The sequence below is a fragment of the Cuculus canorus genome, chromosome 17 (genome assembly GCF_017976375.1).
Source record: "Cuculus canorus isolate bCucCan1 chromosome 17, bCucCan1.pri, whole genome shotgun sequence".
NCBI lineage: Eukaryota > Metazoa > Chordata > Aves > Cuculiformes > Cuculidae > Cuculus > Cuculus canorus.
In genome coordinates, this window is record NC_071417.1 from 8,750,712 (window position 1) to 8,769,404 (window position 18,693).

The 18,693-nt window shown below is 55.4% G+C and overlaps 2 protein-coding genes and 1 long non-coding RNA gene across 4 annotated transcripts; 2 read left to right on the plus strand and 1 right to left on the minus strand.

Moving 5' to 3' along the window:
• The first annotated feature begins 3,264 nt into the window (after positions 1 to 3,264).
• LOC104058916 (sodium-dependent serotonin transporter) lies at positions 3,265 to 14,594 on the plus strand. 2 transcript variants are annotated; one of them, XM_054082019.1, is made up of 13 exons: positions 3,265 to 3,402; positions 7,850 to 7,984; positions 8,117 to 8,336; positions 8,602 to 8,740; positions 9,042 to 9,176; positions 9,853 to 9,956; positions 10,462 to 10,589; positions 10,832 to 10,944; positions 11,328 to 11,459; positions 11,596 to 11,695; positions 11,911 to 12,011; positions 13,111 to 13,278; positions 13,732 to 14,594. In XM_054082019.1, exons 2-13 carry the CDS (start codon positions 7,876 to 7,878, stop codon positions 13,810 to 13,812), a joined length of 1,530 nt encoding a protein of 509 aa, XP_053937994.1. In that variant the 5' UTR covers positions 3,265 to 3,402; positions 7,850 to 7,875; the 3' UTR covers positions 13,813 to 14,594. The 2 variants fall into 2 exon arrangements, with proteins under 2 accessions (XP_053937994.1, XP_009558797.2); XM_009560502.2 differs by lacking the exon at positions 3,265 to 3,402 and adding an exon at positions 5,646 to 6,220.
• LOC128853878 (uncharacterized) lies at positions 5,546 to 7,862 on the minus strand. The gene is made up of 3 exons (XR_008452690.1): positions 6,281 to 7,862; positions 6,109 to 6,200; positions 5,546 to 5,653 (listed from the first exon to the last, which is right to left on the minus strand). It is a non-coding gene; the product is annotated as an uncharacterized LOC128853878 (long non-coding RNA).
• Positions 14,595 to 15,725: 1,131 nt separating the features above from the next.
• On the plus strand, positions 15,726 to 16,809 carry C17H12orf76 (chromosome 17 C12orf76 homolog). The gene is made up of 2 exons (XM_054082026.1): positions 15,726 to 15,851; positions 15,990 to 16,809. Exons 1-2 carry the CDS (start codon positions 15,761 to 15,763, stop codon positions 16,073 to 16,075), a joined length of 177 nt encoding a protein of 58 aa, XP_053938001.1. The 5' UTR covers positions 15,726 to 15,760; the 3' UTR covers positions 16,076 to 16,809.
• Positions 16,810 to 18,693: the final 1,884 nt, after the last annotated feature.

An 18,693-nucleotide genomic window follows, 5' to 3' on the forward strand; every position in this document is an offset into this window, starting at 1 on the left:
GAGAGAAGGGAGAACAGACTCTTGATTCAGCAGAATTTGGCCCCCCCTTGTATTTTCCTGCTGGCACAGGGGCCAGGAGAATACCTGGGCGGTATCTACGGTAGAGAAAACCTATTTCCTGGTGTGCTATTTGCTTTCCCTGTTTATTTGCTCACTGAAAATCATGTTAACAGGGGTGGTTGCAAAGCAAATGCTACTGAGCCGCAGCAACAGAGCTTGCTTGGGAGTGTGGCTGCTGATCCAGATGGATCCCAGAAAGCCTCTGGGACTGGGATCCAGCTGGGCAGCTCAGAGTGCTGCTGCCTGGGATCACAACTCCCATTTGCACTCTCCTGAGTGTTGATTTGACCCTTAGGATGCTGATCTCGGGCTCCCTGCAAGAGGCACTGGCTCTCAGGTCTCACCAAGTGGCACCGCTGCATCTCTTCTGCCCAGCAGCCTCCTCACCATGGAGAGCCCCATGGATGGGATCCCCTTCCTCCTAAAGGGGTTCGGGAGGAGAAGGACTGAAGGTGCTGAGGGCTGAAACCTGCGCAGCCGGCAGAACATCCCTGCCCGAGGGCTCACACCTTTATGGAGCTCTTCTGCTCTGCAGCCCCATCTGCCATTTATTGATGACCGCAGGTCCTACGGTCTTGAACAGGCAATTAAGACAGGCTAATAAACAATCATAATGAAGGCATCACAGCCTCATAAAACACCATGAAGGAGCACCATCAGATATCAACAGTGAATCAAATTACCGAGGGCAGAGGCAGCCCACTTGCCCCCCGACCCTGAGCTGTCGCCGGGACAGCGCGTAGCCCTGGCTCTGCACAAGTGCTGGATGCTGAGATGGAAAAGGGACCAGGTTCCCGAGGGGACAGGGCACAGCACGGCCGTGTCATACACGGCACCTTGCATGCCATGGTCTCCGTAAAGCTTCTGCAGCCCCGGATGAGACTGTCCCAGAGCATTAGTGGAGTCATCATCCCTGGAGGGGTTCAAAACGTGTGCTATACAGGGAATGGGAGTTATTACTAATTTACTACTTCCCTCCAGGGAGAAATTGGCTGAAACAAGCACAGGGACAAGACCTCGACCTCCGCAAGCCTTGCTGGGTCCTTTGCCTTGGAAAAGTCTGCTTCTCCCTGGATTAAAGATGAGTGGGAAACAATTGCCCCCTGTTTTCTAAAGTCTGGAGAGCTTAAATGAGAGCACGTTGATCTATACTTAGTGTGATTAAGTTACATCTCTGAGTATCATGCTAATTAAATTAAAGTTCCCATTGCTGCCTCTGTGGCTTAAACAGGATTGGTGTTTTAAGACCGCAATTCACTTCTCTGCATTTCATTGCATGGGCGAGCAGGTAAGATAAAAGCAATCTGCTAATCAAATGATCGCACTGTTTAGAAACAACTCCGGACTCGACGGAAATTCAAATTTAAATCCGATTGGGGCTGGTTTAAGCTACACATTTTGAATCGAAAATGATTTTTGTGCTTTGAGTAAAGAAAACAACAGGAAAAAGCAAAACTGAACTGATGAAAGGAGTGTGTAGAGTACGTCTGACCAAGATGCTGCGTGCTGGCTGATGTGCGAGGGAGCAGACAGCTTTCAGAGTGTTAGTTATAGTAAATAAGATGCAGAGACCATGTCGTAGCTGCCTGCCGGCTGCCCAATCACCAGCCAAAGCAATCGGATCCAGCGTTCCTGACCTCAGCCAGGTATTATTTCAAATGCTCCACAGCCTCCATAACCTGCTTGAAATGCTTCTAACTGAACATCAGAAGATGGAAAGAAATATTTGGCTACCGTAGCAAAATAATGATATTTCACCCCAAAATACCTCCTCATCTGACGTGTCACTGGTGAGCTCCCAGAGCCCCACATGGTACAGCTGGTACCAGCACACACAGCTCCTTACCCAGGGCTGGAACACTGGGACCAGAATAAACAGAGCTCTGGGGAAAACTCTCCAGCAGGTTGCAAAGCCAGGATCCCACTGGGAACTCGGCGCTCGCAGGATGCTGGGGCTGGGAGCACAACTCCTTGTGATGAAAACCATCTTCTCTGCCCTCCTCAGGTCTCCAGCAGCTCCAAGAACCTGCAATGTGTTTTCCAGTTTCCAGCTTCTAGAATAAAAGGAGATTTCAAAGCTCTCCCTTCATTGATTTGGCAGTGGCAGCCTTGACCCGATGCTGGAGAGGACACAACCGCATTAGCGGGTCACCGTGGAGAGGCAGCGGCACGGGTGGGCGATCGGGTGCCCAAGGAGAAGATGGGAGCTGGGGGAGTGGAATGGGAGCGCGGGGTGCATTTGCAGTTCATTCGCCAGCGAGAACTTGGGGGGATCTGTCAGGGGTGGAGAATGCTGGAACGGCAGCATCGGCATCAAATTGATGGAGCGGTAGGTCAGCTTGGCTGGAGCGGAGCAGCGTCAGTGTGCGCTGGGAAAGTGATGCTGGTCAGGGTCTCAGCATAGAGAGCTTTGAGACAGCAACGTGCAGGCTGCACATCCCTGCCTTGAAGAAGCACAGTGCAGCTCTGTTTTGGAGCTGCTGTGGGAATAGAGATAGCCATGCCCGGCTGGTGCCACTCCTGCACACCCAGTGCCGCCCAAGGTGTGAGTACAAAGCCCACCTGGGGCCTCCCATCATGTATAATTTAAAAGATCAATGTGGAGAATCACAGAATTATAGAATGGTTTGGGTCAGAAGGGAACTCACAGCCCATCCAGTTCCACCGCCTGCCATGGGCAGGGACACCTCCCACTGGATCAGGGGCTCCAAGCCCCATCCAACCTGGCCTGGAACACCTCCAGGGATGGGGCAGCCACCACTGCTCTGAGCAACCTGGGCCAGGGCCTCCCCACCCTCGCAGCAAAACATTTCTTCCTAAGATCTCATCTCAATCTCCCCTCTTTCAGCTCAAAACCATTCCCCCTCATCCTGTCCCTGCACTTCCTGATCCCCAGTTTTCCTGGAGCCCCTTTCTATACTGGAAGCTGCTCTAAGGTCTCCCTGTAGCCTTCTCTCATCCAGGCTGAACAACTCCAACTCTCCCAGCCTGTTGTCATACAGGAGGTGCTCCAGCCCTCAAACCATCTCCGTGGCCTCCTCTGGACTTGCTGCATCAGATCCATGTCTTTCTAAAGGCTCTTCAGGAGAGCACACAGCTCATTTTTAAGAAGACGCCAGTGTCTGAACAGCTTCTGCTTCTCACGCAGGAAGAAGACTTACACTGACATCCCACACTGAGGGATGCTGTGGGGTTCCAGCCCACCTCTGCACCCCTCCACCAGCACGCCAGCTCCTCCTGGGGCTGGGAGTGACCCTGATCCCATCTTCTGAGGCTTCTTGAATGGAGAGCAGGACCTGGGTGCAGGAGGATCTCCATACTCAGCACACCGAGCCATTGCAGGTAATCTCCCTAGGGAAAAGAAGGGTCAGCCACAGAGAAAAAGCCATTCTTCTTGCACAGTTGCTATGGCACCGGCTGTCTCTACTCTGCCGTTTATGCCTTTAAGATGGTCCTTAGTCGGGGGGGGATTAAACCTTGTCCCCCCAGAATGCTCCTCAGGCAGCCTGCGCCAGCAAAAGGGATTTCTGCCCTTCATCCCTAAGTGAGGGATAACAGCCTGGGTGGCTGCTCCCGCAGCCCCAGCAGCTGAGCACAGCCTTGCCTTTAATTTCTAACCCATATTATAAGGACCGCAACTGAAATTCACGGCTTTGCAAAGTCCCAGGAGTGACACAAACCCTGTATAAACCCGCAGGAGATTAATTGTCCCTCATCTACCTGTGTGCAGGGCCTCGGCTCATGGAAAGCTTCACAGGCAAAGCCATGTGCACACGGACTCACAGAGAGGGAGTCATGCTGGGACCCCCCCAATCTCCACTCACTCCCCACCCAGCGCAGGGTCCAGCTCAAGGAACCAGCCTGACACCCTCCAAATAGAATCCTGGAATAGTTCAGGTTGGAAGGGACCCTAAAGATCACCTAGTTCCAACCCCCCCTGCCAATAAACCCCTTTGCTTGGAGAAAAGCACCTACAGAAAGCTGTTCCCCATCCATCTCCATAAACCCATGAGCAGAAAATTGTTGTGTTTTCAAGTGAGAGGTGTTAAAAGGAACAATCGTTTCAGTTCCACAGGCAGAGAGGGAGAAGCGATGGTGAGCACAGCCCACCCTGTGTGGGCACGGAGAGCAGATCGGGGGCAGCAGTGGGTCCATCACCCATCACTGCCCGCTGGGAAGGGGCAGCTCAGGGCTGGGGTTTGGACAACAGTTTGGTTGTCCACTGCTAGGGTCCCCACACCAGGTGAGGGAACACGGTGAGGTGGCAGCCAGATGCAGGAGAGCAAGGAGGAGTAGTGGTTAAGCCAAAAATATCCCATTCTCAGGACTTTCGTGCTCACGCTGTGCAGGCAAGGAGCTGGTTGAGTGATCATAGAATCATCATAGAATCACTAGGTTGGAAAAGACACTTGAGAGCATCAAGCCCAACCGTATCTGTCCACTAGTAAATCAGACCCCTGAGCAACTTGTCTGCTTGGCTTTAAATCCCTCCAGGGATGGGGACTCCACCACCTCCCTGGACAACCTCTGCCAGTGATGTCCCTGCCCCAGGGTGGCTGTGCCACCACAGTTAGACTAAACCCACGGAGATCTAGCCTGTCCTTCCTGCAGCCACGGAGAGCACCGGCGTGTCTGCCCAGGGACCATCAGCCTGGGCATCAGCCCCTCACGCCGCTCTGGTCCAACAGCTCCAGCAGCCAGAGCCAGACACAAGAAAAAAAAACCCTGTGTGGCTCTAACTGGACAATCCTCACAGGTCTCCATGAGTGAGTCTGAAGGATTAACAGTATCCAGAGGTTTCCCGTACTGGCAGGAGCCGGGCAGCTGGCGTCACGTTGTCACAGCAACCCGCTAACAGTGGCCCTAAGAACCACAGTTCCCAGTTTGATCTCTTCTGGAGCTTCTTTTAATTACAGAGGGTGTCTGGAAAAGCCGGTGCCAGACCACCCTGGGGCCCTGGGAGCCATCGGTGGCCCCAGACAAGGGCTCGTGTGGCACCAGCCCGTGTCACGGCTTGGGGTGAGACACCGGGACCTGCCCGGGGCTGTCAGTGTGCACAGGCACATTTCATTTGCAATAATATTTGCTGTTAAACTGTCAAACTGAAGAGAGAAATGGCTTTAGGCACACTGTCATCTGCTCCTCAATTACATCTGGGCTGCAAAAGTTATTTCACTCCCAAGTGGTTTCTTCGCACCAGCTCGAACCCCTGCACTGCAGAAAGTCCATGAGATCCAGATGGGGCGATGTGAGATGGCTCAAACCAGGCAGCTCTGCTCTTCACTTCAGGACACGGTTTATTCAGCATGGTGGGGTTGAGCTGAGGGTTGGACTGGATGAGCTTAGAGGTCTTTTCCAACCTCAATTATTCTACGGTTCTATAAGCAGTGCTGGCTCCTGGCAGCGCCCAGAGGTGCCCCCAGCCCATGAGGGTCCGATGGGCTCACAGTGAGTGCTGGTTGAGTTCATCCCCTGCATTTTCCTCCTGGCATGTCCAAGCTCCATTCGCTCCATAGAGTTTCCTCCTGCAAGAACGAGCAGTCATCTCCTTTGGCGGGTCCGGTGTCATCACTCGCGGAGTAGTAATTGCAAACTATATCAACGAGAAAGAAATAACGTCTTGTCAAGAGGAAGGAGCACCTCTGTGTGCAAATACTCCAACCCTCAAATCCACCTTCCTGGGTGCAGACCCAGGGAGCAGAGGGGATAGAAATCCATGCGATGAGGCTGGTCCCTGTGCCTCAGCTTGGAAGACTGCTCTCCCCGCCCCGTCTTTGATCAGAGGATGGGTTTCTCTGCACTCGGTGCTGTGGGTTTCCAGCGGGAGGTGGGGAAGCGCAGTCAGCCTGACCCTCCCCTCCTCGGATCTGTCATCAGCAACAGAGAAATCCTTCCCATCCCCAAGTTACTCAGCCTGAATCCTGCAGGATTTGCCAGGGTGGCAGGATGGCAGAGCAGCCCTTCCCGATGCCCAGCCCTCCTCGGCAGGGCACAGCCACCCACCCCGGTCCCACAGCGGGCCCCGCGTCCCCAGGGTCCCAAACCCACCCCAGGGACAAGTGGAGCAAAAAAATGGATTTTCTCCTCTCGGTCATCGGCTTCGCTGTCGATCTGGGCAACGTCTGGCGGTTCCCTTACATCTGCTACCAAAACGGAGGGGGTAAGGACACTGCTAGGGTTACTTAAGTCTTCTTTTGGAGAAAAGAAACATGTTTTTCACCTTTCCATGCTGAAAACCCCACTGTTTCTTTCCTTTCTTTGTGTCTTACTGCTCCTCTCTGGAGAGGGTGGTTTAGAGACAAACCCAACTTCAGTCTTTTTTCTGTTTTGTGTCTTTCTTCATTCAAAATCCCCTTCCACTCACTCTTCCCCTGGTGTCATTCATTCCTTCCCCAGCTTGGTTAGACGTGCTCTAGGATCACAAAGAGAAAACCAGCATGGTCCAGGCTGCATAAAAGGATTGAGAATCTGCGAATTTGGAGTGGGAGGTTTATACACTTTATGATCTTGTGACTTTATGAAAGCAATGCTTTCTGATGGCTCGTGTCTTACAATTAATCCTCACAAGCATCCCAGCCATACAGCTGGCGGTGCTGGACCCTGCGGAGCAGCCCCAGCTCCTCGGGATGCGCAGCCCCTGTGTCGCACAGGGCGTTCGCTTCTCTGAGTGATCAACAGAAAGTTAAGATACAAAAAGATAGAAAGTTAAGATACCGGGAAAGGAAAAAAAAAACTTGAGTAAATGACATCTAAATAAATTGGTTTAAATAGAGCAGGGTGGAAAAACCTCTTGCATGGAAATTAAAAACCGTGAGGAATGAAAATTTTGTGCTGTTTGCAAAAGCACGGTGGATTTAATTGCCAAAGTCAGCATTCGGGTAACGTCCTCAACTGCTTGGGAAAATGAGAAGGAGATAATTAGTACCATACTCAAGGCTAAAACGAGGATCCCAGGTGCCCACACTGAAGCACAGTTATTTGTGATTTGCTCCTGTGGGGCTGGGAGCAAAACTTTACCCACTTTTCGTGGATGTGGTTCAGGCGGATGCTTTCCTCACCCACTCCGTGCACACAGGAGGGCGAGGGGTTCAAGGAACAGCTCTTGGGAAGGAGACCTATGGTCCATGCAAAGTGGGAGCGCTGATCTGGGCCGGTGGTGGGCTCATCCCTCAGCTGAAGTTGTTCCTAGAAGAGAAACCCTTGAGGGGCTGAGGGTGGAGCATGTGGAGGGTTCTCATAGAGAGGAGCCGTGGGGGTTAAATTAACTAATCCCAGCACGACTGTACTGACGAGTGTGGTTCACAGCTCCAGTTCCAAAACCTCCATGGGATACAAGTGTAGCCCTGGTACAGATGATATTGTTATGAATAATGCAGATTACAGCGTTAATTATTTGTGTCTCGGGGTGACCATGCATATTCAGTGGGGTTTTCTCCAAAGTTCTTCTAGACCTGAGAGGTTCTTGGTGCCCCAATGACGCCCTGATGGTTTCTATGGCTCTTAGCACCAACCCCACCGAACAATCACTCCTCAGTGAAGGCTGGGATTGACACAGCAGCTCAGTAAGCGGGGGTGGCGCTGGGCAAAGTCCTCACATAAAGCCCCTCTGAACAGATAATTTGCAAAGCATCTTTACAAAGATGCATCCAAACCCCTCCACCTGCTCCGTGACCCATCCCTGCAGCCTTGGGAGGATCCGATGTGGCAGCCCTCCACCCACCGCCTGTCTGTCCCTGCCAACCGGCGTGGGGCCGCAGTGGTCATTGCCACTCTGCTCCTCACCCCGCAGGAGCCTTTCTCATCCCGTACACCCTGATGGCTGTTTTCGGAGGGGTGCCCCTCTTCTACATGGAGCTGGCCCTGGGGCAGTTCCACAGGACAGGAGTCATTCCCATCTGGAAGCGCATCTGCCCCATCTTTAAAGGTAAGAGACCTTCAACCCCAGGCCAGCAGTGTTGGAGAGTGGGGCCGTGCAGGTCCCCACAGCCACATCCCAGGGGACTGGGAGAGGGCTGGACCAGTGCCAGCTGCTGAGCCTGCCCCACTCCAACCCCAGGCATCGGCTTTGCCATTTGCATCATCGCCCTCTACGTCTCCTTCTACTACAACACCATCATCGCCTGGGCTCTCTATTACTTCTACTCCTCCTTTTCCGGCACCTTGCCCTGGGCAAGCTGCGACAACCCCTGGAACACACCCAACTGCACCAACTACTTCGGGAGGAGCAATGTGACCTGGACCAACTTCTCCAGGTCTCCTGCCGAAGAGTTTTATACGTAAGTGTGCATATGGATGTGTTTAAACTGGGCTGCATCCCCTTGGAGGCACCTGGGAGCAGAACCAGGGTGCCTGGGAGCAGGCTTTCGCCTAGGGATGCTCTTGGGGAGCTCAGAGTGCCACTTCTCAGTGTGCCAAGGGAGAGGTGAGCATGGGATCGCTTACCCAGGGCTGAGCCTGCTCCCTGGCTGCCCACAAGGGCACAGCCAGCAGCACTGGGCTGACCTGAGATATCTCCCTGGCAACGGGGACCCTTGCCTGCAGGAGGAAGGTCCTGGAGATGCAGAACGCCAGGGGTCTGTACGACATAGGTGGGATCCACTGGCAGCTGCTCCTCTGCCTCTTCCTCATCTTCACCATTGTCTACTTCAGCTTGTGGAAAGGGGTGAAAACATCAGGAAAGGTAAGAAAGAGGGCTCCAGCACTACCCTCAACTGGGCATGGATGCGCTGGAGCCCCAACCTCGTGGAGACTCACAGCCCAGCACACAGCATCCCACCCATGGCCAAGGCAAGGTGGAGGGTCTGAGCCCTGGCAAGCCCTCTCAGCTCTCCTGGCTGCTTAAACCTGAGGTGGTGACTCCTCTCCACCCCTCAGCCACCTCATGCAGCTGTGAGCGAGCCGCCCGTGCCCAGCACACGTAGATTGGGTGCTCGGTGGAGCAGCTCTGCTGCTGCTGGGGGCTGACAGCTGCCTCTCTCCAGGTGGTGTGGGTGACAGCCACGCTGCCCTACGTCGTCCTTCTCATCCTGCTGGTCCGAGGGGCCACCCTGCCCGGCGCCTGGAGAGGAGTTGTCTTCTACCTGCGTCCAGACTGGGGCAAGCTCCTGAGCACCGCGGTGAGTGTGCGGTGGGATGCACTGCCCTGGTTGAGGCTGCCCCCACCGCAGGGATGGCAGCACCCAGACCCCCTTCCCGGGACACCCACCCACCCCTGCCCACCAGTCTGGCGTGGCTGCTGGAGCAGCAGGGCTACGTGGCCCTTGTTCCTACAGAAACGAGCTGGACAGACTCTTGGAAATGTAAATTTATAATTGGATCACCCATCTCATTGCTGCTGGGTTTTGTTTGTGCTGTGTTCTCACCCTGACCTTACAATGGGCTTCCTGTGGGTAATTACCAGGCAGCACTTGAGAATTCTCATTAAAGGGAATGAGGGACAAGATGCTGCTGTGGGACCCACCTGGATGGCAGTGGGCACAGGGGTCTCAGGGCTCCCCTTCACTTCATCCCCTCTCCAGGCATGGGGAGCACAGATGTTGTTGGTTAGTTCTGTTGCTGTAGGACCCCAGGGTGGAATCAAGCTCCTTCTGTCCCACAGCAGCTCCCTTTCTCCTGGGACATTTGATGGTGGCACAGGGCAGGAGACACTGGAGATTTGGCAGCGTGTACCACCAAGGACCCCATCCCTGTGCCGTGGGGTGGCCATGCCATGGGGTGGGCATGCTGTTGGGCACCTCTCAGCCCTAGGACTCCCTCTTCATTCTCCAGCCTGCCTGTTGCTTCTCCTGCCAGGTTTGGGTTGATGCTGCTGCACAGATATTCTTCTCCTTGGGCCCTGGGTTCGGTGTCCTCCTTGCTCTGGCCAGTTACAACCATTTCCACAACAACTGCTACCGGTGAGCTCCCACAGCTGTGGGTCTTTGTGGGCAGGGGGGCTGCACCAGGCAGGGCTGCAGCAAAGCCACATCCCAATGGCTCCTGTGCCCTGTAGACACAGGCTGAGCATCATTCCCTACTTTATTGGTGGGTTTGGAATGCAGGGCCAGCAGAATGAGCTGGTGGGTTGTAGGCAAGCAGGGCACCTGAACCCTTCTCTCTGGTGATCAATGACAGGACCCAAGGGAATGGCAGTAGGTTTAGGTTGGACATTAGAAGAAGGTTCTTCCCTTAGAAGGTGGTGGAGCACTGGAACAGCTCCCAGGAAAGCAGTCACAGTGCCAAGCCTAACAATATTCCAGCAGCATTCGGCCAACACCCTCAGCACCACGGTGTGGATGTTTGGGTTGTGCTGTGCAGGGACAGGAGTTGGACTCGATGGTCCTTGTGGGTCCCTTCCAACTCAGCATATTCTGATGCTATGATTCTGCCGCAGGACATATCTCCATGCTTTTTGCTTTCTAGGGATGCGCTCGTCACCAGCACGGTGAACTGCCTCACCAGCTTCCTCTCCGGCTTCGTCATCTTCACCGTGCTGGGCTACATGGCTGAGATGAGGGACGTGGAGGTGGAGGATGTTGCAAGAGATAAAGGTTTGCCTCACTCTCTGCCCCGTCCTTGCCCCACGGTGCCTGTGCACCACGGCAGAGGGTGCCCGGCGTGACTGCAGCCCTGGGGTTCTGTCCAGGACACGTTCCCAGGAGCAGAGGACAACGAGGTGTCCAACTCTTGTCACTCAGCTGGGAACAGGCACAGCTGCTCCAGCTTTTTCCCACTGCCGTGGCCGTGCCAGAGCAGCTGGGGAACAGCAAACCAAACCAATGTCCCTTCCTAGGGCCAAGCCTCCTTTTTATCACCTACCCCGAAGCAATCGCCAACATGGTGGGATCCACCTTCTTCGCCATCATATTCTTCCTGATGATGATAACGTTGGGCCTGGACAGCACGGTAGGGAGCTCCATGGAGCGTGACAGCCGTGCAGCCTGGGGCCATGTCCCCAGCAGGGCTGGGAATGGCTGTGCCCCACAGGGAATAGGTGGTGACAAGGGGAGTTGTGACCTCAGGAAGGAGGGCTACCTGCCCTGTGGGTGTGGGGATGGAGGGAGCATCGCACCGTCATCTCCAGTGGGTCTGAACCTCCTCCTCCAAAGCCTGTCAGAGGGGACAGTGTCTGAACCTCCTCCTCCAAAGCCTGTCAGAGGGGACATCATTCCAGAGGGAGGGGATAGGATGGGATGTCCCCACTCTGCTTGTGTGGAGCAGATTTTCTCCAAGAATGATACTGGTCCCACACTTCATTTCTCTGTCTCACGGCTGTGTTTCCTTAACAGTTTGGGGGCTTGGAGGCTGTGATCACAGCTGTGATGGACGAGTACCCACAGGTCCTGGCTGGGCGACGGGAGCTCTTCGTCCTTGTCCTCATCACAGTCTGTTTCCTGGGCTCCCTGAGCACCCTCACCTACGTGAGTACCACTCTGCTCCCATGCCCCCCACACGCCTACTCATGTGTCCAACAACCCCAGGGCAGGACTTTGCCAAAGGGTTTCTCCACATCCCTGCACGCTCTGAGCCATCCTCCCCTTCCTTGCGCTCTTCCAGGGGGGAGCCTACGTGGTGAAGCTGCTGGAGGAATTTGGTGCTGGCTGCTCCATCCTGGCTGTGGTGCTACTGGAAACCATAGCCGTCTCCTGGTTTTACGGTAAGAAATTGCCTCTGTTAATAAAAACACCCTGCAGGCACCCACACGGTATTTAACCTCACGTATGCATGTAAATGCCAGGGGAGCTGGGGGAAGAAAGCATGTGTGTGGCTCCTGGCAAGGCTGTGATGGGGCACGGAAGGCATCGTGTCCGCATCCCTGCACCCACGTCCTCTGCGGGTCCCTGAGGCCATCACAGCTCTCTCCTCCGGCAGGGATACAGAGGTTCTCCCATGATGTGAAAGCCATGCTGGGCTTCACCCCAGGGATATTCTGGAAGGTGTGCTGGGTCGCCGTCAGCCCTGCCTTGTTAGCGGTGAGTATCTCCAGCCTGAAGGAAAGCTCAGGTTCTCAACTCTGCTCCGAAAGCACCACAGGGCAGCTGCTCTTCCTTCACCAGCTGCTGTGCCACCCAGCTCCACAGGCACCTGCGCTGCTGGATGCTCGCCTCTCGCTTGCGTAGGATGAACACGGTGCTGGGCAAGTGGAGCAGAGTCCTGGGGCTGTAGGACCTGGTGCCAGCCCTCCCTGCCAGCTCCCGATGCCACTGCTCCAGCCATGGGCAACAACAACCTGCCCACAGTGCCCGGGACAGGGAATTTCACAAAGAAAAGGAGCGGGAAGTGCATTTTCCAGCCTCTCCTGCAGCTCCAGGGTGAAGCTGGGGGTCAGCAGCTGGGTGCCCACAAGTCCAAGTGCAGCCCTGTTTCATCTCGCGGTGGGCAGCATCCCGCACTCTCGCTGGCACGGCCACCTGCGGGGACATCTCTGAGAGCACCGCAGGGCTGGGGACCAGGGCTGGATCCATCCCCTTTGAAACGCCAGCTCCCCTGGCACTTCAAAGGCTGCCATCTGCGAGAAGCAGAGGGGTCTAATCTCACTGGATCTGCAGCAGGAGAGGCCTTGTGAGGATTAATTACGGCTCTAAGTGCTTTGTCCAGGTTATTAAGAGAGAGGTATTATAATCAAAGCAGACAGCAAATGATGGCGTTGCAGCACGGGGATGTGCAGCCTTCACAGAGCGCTCTCTCTGTGGGGTTTGTCAGATGAAGAAAGTGCAGACCTCCCAGCCCACACCTAGTGAGGGGTCACAGCTTGGGAAATGTCACTGCACTGGTTTTTCGTGCTTAGAAAAGCAGCGTTGGCAGCGGGATATGGACATGGTTAACCTACAGGATGAGTTGGAATCAGTGCTGGGGTGATGTTGCAGCTGATCTGCTCTCCATGGGGAGCCAGGGATGCCTGGACATCACGGAAGAGCTTTCCTGGCCACACGTGTTGTGTTTGCCTGGGGTTTGGAGGCTGTACAGCTCTGCTGCAGCCCTGTTCCTGCTTGTGAATGGCAGTGGGGCATGTCCTGCTGTGGTCCAGCCCCACAACCATCTTTTCCTAACGTGCTCCACTGCTCGTTACAGTTCATAGTCATCAGCTCCCTGCTGGACCAGCCACCTCTGACACTCTTCAGCTACCAGTACCCCGAGTGGAGCATCTCAGTGGGATATGTCATAGGAGCATCGTCCTTCATCTGCATCCCCTTCTACATGGTGTACAAGCTTGTTTGGACACCAGGGTCTCTCAAGCAGGTCAGGAGCCAGGCAGGTGATCCCATGGCTTTGGGGTGGGCTGTGGGTGGGCAGGGACCCCCGCTTGGGTTAACCTGAGACCAAGGGTGGAGAGCTGGGCTGATGATTGACATCTCAGCATCTTTGTACGTGTGGCAACTTTATCACACCTGGAAGGCTGCTTGGAAAAGGGTTCAGAGGATCACAGCTCAGCCGTGTAATCATTTTAAGTCATTTTCTGAAGCTGTGATTCCAACGGGGCCAGGAAGTAGCGAGGCTCCACCAGCATGGTCCTCGGTGCAGGAGGCTGTCCCCAGCTGTCACCCCCTCCTCTCAGCCCTTGGAACTTCTCCTGGCTGCTGAGACCTGCCGCAGGCTGACTCAGCCGCTGGCATGCCCCGCAGGCAGCCCTGCGAGTGGCACCAGGGAAGGATACCCATGGCCTTTTCTCTTTGCCTACTTACCCCCCTCCAGCGCCTCGCTGTCTGCATCCGGCCAGAGAAGCCCACACGAGACCCCCAGGCAGAAGAGGTGTGCATGTCTCCCGTCCTGTAGTCCGGCAGCACATCCAGGGCATGCAGAGACTGCTCCGGCTTCTTGCTCCTGCCCTGGCAAAGCAATGGGACAGGCAGAAGAGAAGCTGCCGTCACCTTCCTCGCAGCCACCGGTCCCTCACGTCTCCCCCGGCACAGACCAGAGCCCATCCTTGCTGCGGGCAGGGAAACCTCTGAGCCACAGCAGGGGCAACGGGACCTGCTGCAGAAAGCTAAGGACCAAACTCTTCTGGTTTGGAGGTGAACCTTGGCGAAGGTGGAGGCGCAGCTGCGGCCGATGGTACAAGCCGTGAACACGCCTTGCTTAGAGACGTCCATGCCCTCGCTGTGCAAACCCGCTCGGCGCAAGCAGTGCATGCCTTTAGCCGTGCCGCGGGTGACGTGGAAAATAAAGCTGATATCAATCGTTAGGAGATCAGAGAAAGGAGAGGAACCGAAGGTCGCTGTGCTGTGCTCACAAAGCACCGCGGTGCAGCAGAGAGCACAGGGCTGGGGGAAGCAGAGGGGCTGCTGCCACCCCGACACACAAACACTTTGTTCTGTTGCGAAAGGTAGAAGTCAGCAGAGAAATTGTGTGGCCCCTCAGGTCACTCCCAGGACCACCGTGCTGCAGCCAGGCCCCATCGAGCCAGGAAGGCAGGGCAGTCCCTCCTCGTGCCTCATCCTGACTCTGCCCATGCGATGTGGCAGCCCTACGGAGCCGGGAGAAGCGGCTGCGAGAGAAGCGGTGGCATCTGGCACTTGAAAAAGACCTTAATATATCTTGTTTTAACAACAAATATTGGGGTCAAGATGAAGCAGCCCTGGCGCTGGTGTGAGCCACCCCCGCCTGCCTTCTGGGATGACTTCCCAATAACGTCACATCACTTGCAATGCAGCCTCCCCATTTCCCAGGGGGGTTTGGGGCCCATTGAACGCTTCCCAGTGCCCACAGTCACCACGGCAGAGGATGGGACTGAGGGAGCACATGGGGCTGGGATGCAAAAAGGGCTGGGGCAGCACACAGGCATGGGGATGCCCAAGGGGATGGGGATGCACGTGGGGATGGGGATGCACATAGGGTTGGAGGAGCAGAGGGGGTATGGGATGCCCATAGGGCTGGGGATGCAAATGGAGCTGGGATCACCATGGAGCTGGGGGTGCATGTAGGGTTGCAGGAGCACATGAGGTGCACATAGGGCTGGGGGAGCTCATGGGGCTGAGGGTGTTCACAGGGCTGGGGGTGCGCATATGGGGCTGAGGACGCTCACAGGGCCGGGGATGCACATGAGCTGGGGATGTAAATGGAGCTAGGGATGCACATAGGGTTGGAGAAGCACAGGGGGCGAGGGATACCCACAGGGCTAGGGATGCACATAGAGCTGGGATACAAATAGGGCTGGGGGAGCACATGGGGCTGGGGGTGCAAATGGGCCTGGAGGAGCACAGGGGGCGAGGGGTGGTCATGGGGCTGGGGAGGCATGTAGGGTTGGGGGATGCCCATGGGGCTGAGGATGCACGCAGGGCTGAGATGCATAGAGTTGGAGAAGCACATGGGGCTGGGCATGCACACAGGGATCGGATGCAAATAGGGCTGGGGGAGCAGAGGAGGAGTGGGATGCACATGGCTTGGAGAAGCATAGGGGGCAAGGGATGCCCACGGGGCTGCGGATGCACAGAGGGCTGGAGGAGCACAGGGGGCGAAGGTTGCCCACGGGGCTGGGGATACACACAGGGTTGGAGGAGCATAGGGGGCAAAGGATGCTCGTGGGGCTGGTTATGCCGACGGGGCTGGGGATGCTCAGGTCGCGGCGAGGCAGCAGGGATGCAGGATGCCCCGGGCGGTCCCGGCGGTTCAAGCGCATCCCTCTCGCTGCCGGTGTCTCCATGCCGGTTCCCCCCGGTTTCCCTCGGTTCCGTGCCCGGGGCGGGGCGCAGGAAGGGGAGGGCCCGGGCTGACAAAGCCGGCAATGGCGCTGCGGGGCTGGGCGATGACGGCGCTCGCCACGCTCGCCCAGCAGCGCGGCCGCCCCTTCGCTGTGCTGCGGCACCAAAACCTCGGTAAGGGGACACGTGGGGGGACAGCGCTGGGAGCCGCTCTGCTGCCTTCCTAGAGGGGGGTCTGAAGGGTTTTTGGTTGGGGAAACGGCTCGGGGAGGGCGTGCGCAGCCTGACCTGTATCTCTGCCTCCTCCCGCAGTGCTGCTGGGCAGCATCCTCAGCGCCCTCCTGCTCACCATCATCCTCCTGGCCATCTGCGTCTACAAACCTGTCCGGCGGCGGTAGCGGTGTGGGACGCGGTGGGGAGAAGCGCTGCTGAGCTCACCTGGTACCCAGCAATCCAGTGTGGCACCCAGCCTGGTACCCAGACATCCCACCAGGCACTCAGAGTGGCACCCATCTGCCCCATCTGGTGCCCAGTGTGAAACCCAGCCATCCCGCCTGGCACCCCACATGACAACCAGCCATCCTGCCTGGCACCTAGCGTGCCACCCATCCATCTTTTGTGGTACCCATCAGTCCCGGCTGGCACCCCATGTGACACCCATCCATCCTTTGTGGTACCCATCAGTCCCAGCTAACACCCTATGTGACACCCAGCCATCCTGCTTGGCACCCACGTGATACCCAGCCATCTCACCTGGCACTGAGCGTGGCATCCATCTGTCCTTTGTGGTACCCAGCCATTCCACCTGGTACCAAGCGTGACACCCTGCCATCTCACCTGGCACCCAGCGTGGCATCCTTCCATCCTCTGTGGTACCCATCAATGCCACCTGGCACCCAGCATCGCATCTTTCCCTCCTTTGTGGCACCCATCAGTGCTGCCTGGCACCCCGTCTGACACCCAGCTGTCCCACCTGGCACCCAGCGTGGCACCCACCCATCCTGTGTGGTGCCTATCCATCCTTCCTGGTGCCCAACCTGGTACCCATCCATCCCGCCTAGCACCCAGCAGGGTACCCACCCTGACATCCAGCCGTCCCACCACCTCTCCCACCTGCAACAGGCCATGCTGTGCCCTGTGTGCCATCACATTGCTCCATCGTGACATCGCTTCATCTGGGTGCTGGAAGGGACGCCCCAGTCCTCACAGATGGATTCCTGTGGCGCTCCAAGCCCGGTTGGGTTTGAGCAGGGTCTAACAACACACCTTCTTTCCAAAAGGCAGCGTTTCAGCAAGGCTGAGCTGTTGTGATGTGCCTGGAGCATCCCTGGGGGTGTGTGTGCACCCGGAGCCTCGGGAGGCTGCGGGTACGCGACTGGCCATGATCTCCATCCTCACCAGTGTCAGAGAGCACAAGAACACAGCCACTCTGCTGACATCTCTGGCTGCCAGGCAGGCCCATGCGCTCACTTACACCACTTCTAGTTTTGCTTTCCGATTCAGTTCCTTGCTTAAATGCCGAGTCCTGAGGGTCTGGCCTGCAGCCTTCAAAAACAGTCCAAAGGCAGCAGCTCGGCAACCCAGCACAGCTGCGCCTGCTGCCTCTGAAGCAAGAGCAGAGCCGGGCGTCGCTGCTTGGGGACAGGCTGGCCATTCCTGACAGCGTTTGCTTTAATTCTTAGCCTTGCACCAAAACAGCCATGCTGAACCTGTTACAAACTGGGATGCAGGCGAGGGGTTCCAGCTTGCGCTGAGCACTCGTCTCTGAGCAGGATCCTGTCCTACTGCAAACAGGAGCTTCCAGAAGTCTCTAAGCCAGGCAGGTCCTCGAGACTGCTGGGCTCAGGCTTTCTGGGAATATCTTGTGTTTCAGCTCCGGCCAGACCTGTTCTTTCAGTAATAAGTTCAAGTGTTTACACTGAAGTCAGACCTGCATTTGAATGCTGCTATTTTTGGTTTTGCACTGCTGAAAGTACTAACTGGATTTTGCTCATTAAGTACTACTTTGGTATTTAACATAGGGGGTGTTTGGGCTAGTAATTTATTTAGTATTTTAAAGCTTAACTTGCAGAACAATTGCATTGACCTGTTCTCTTTGTGCCGCATCTGTTATGTTTTCTGTTCTGTTTGTTTTAAAGGACGCTGCCCACTCTCATTGCAATGGGGGGTTTCTCTGCTGCTGTATTAGTAAAGTGAGAGTAGGAGGCTGCTTTGGGAGTACTGTAGTTACTTATCTAAGTGAAATGTGAGTGAGGAAGCGAGATAACACTGTTGCTTTCTGATCCTTTGCTGGTTTTTATCCGAGTCCTTTAGCACTGATTTTTCTGTCCTCCATCTGGTGTAAAACTCACCCTGTAGTCACGTGCTGTTCTTTGAGGTGTATAGCGTAGCTTGCAGCTACAGCTCTGAATTCCCGGGAGCAGCATTCTTGTTTGCATTCATTCTTCACTCCCTGCTATGTCTCTCTGTACAAATAAAAAGCTAAGTAAACAACCCAGGACTCTTATTTATTCATGAATGTTCTGTTTGTTATTAACTCAGCTGTAGCTGTTGGAAGGGATGAGGCAGTCCCCTTCCCCGCCTCCGATAATCTGACAGCTCTTACCCTCCAACAACTCGCTGCCTTTGAACTGCCCACATTGTGCCGATTTGCTCTTTTCAAAACAGGGAGACTCAAAGCTTGGCTGGAAATATCAGGAAACTGTTTCCAGGGACTATGTGTCTGTGTCCAACTAAACCAGAATGATCATACGTATGGTTTCATAGACGAGAATGTTGCCTTTACAAGAAGGTGGATAATTAATAACGACTCCTGTTACCATGTTGGTATAAAAAGACTCGTAGCTGTAGTATAACACAGTGCAGTGTCTTTGTTTCTCCTTCACACACACACAGAGGATGTGAGGATGCTTTTTAGCCACACAGAGTAAGATGGAAGCCAGGGTTTAAGTAAAACCACACCTGTTTCAGGGAAAACAGGGCCTTTGGGTTTAGATGGAATGATGCAAATGCACAG

Excerpts from the sequence above, each read along its gene's own strand:
- C17H12orf76 (XM_054082026.1), top strand. The coding sequence starts at position 15,761 with ATGGCGCTGCGGGGCTGGGCGATGACGGCGCTCGCCACGCTCGCCCAG. Across the intron at positions 15,852-15,989 it reads GCTGCGGCACCAAAACCTCG|TGCTGCTGGGCAGCATCCTC; the intron begins GTAAGGGGACAC and ends CTCCTCCCGCAG.
- LOC104058916 (XM_009560502.2), top strand. The coding sequence starts at position 6,007 with ATGGCAGAGCAGCCCTTCCCGATGCCCAGCCCTCCTCGGCAGGGCACA. Across the intron at positions 12,012-13,110 it reads TCAGCCCTGCCTTGTTAGCG|TTCATAGTCATCAGCTCCCT; the intron begins GTGAGTATCTCC and ends TGCTCGTTACAG. Across the intron at positions 13,279-13,731 it reads CACCAGGGTCTCTCAAGCAG|CGCCTCGCTGTCTGCATCCG; the intron begins GTCAGGAGCCAG and ends ACCCCCCTCCAG.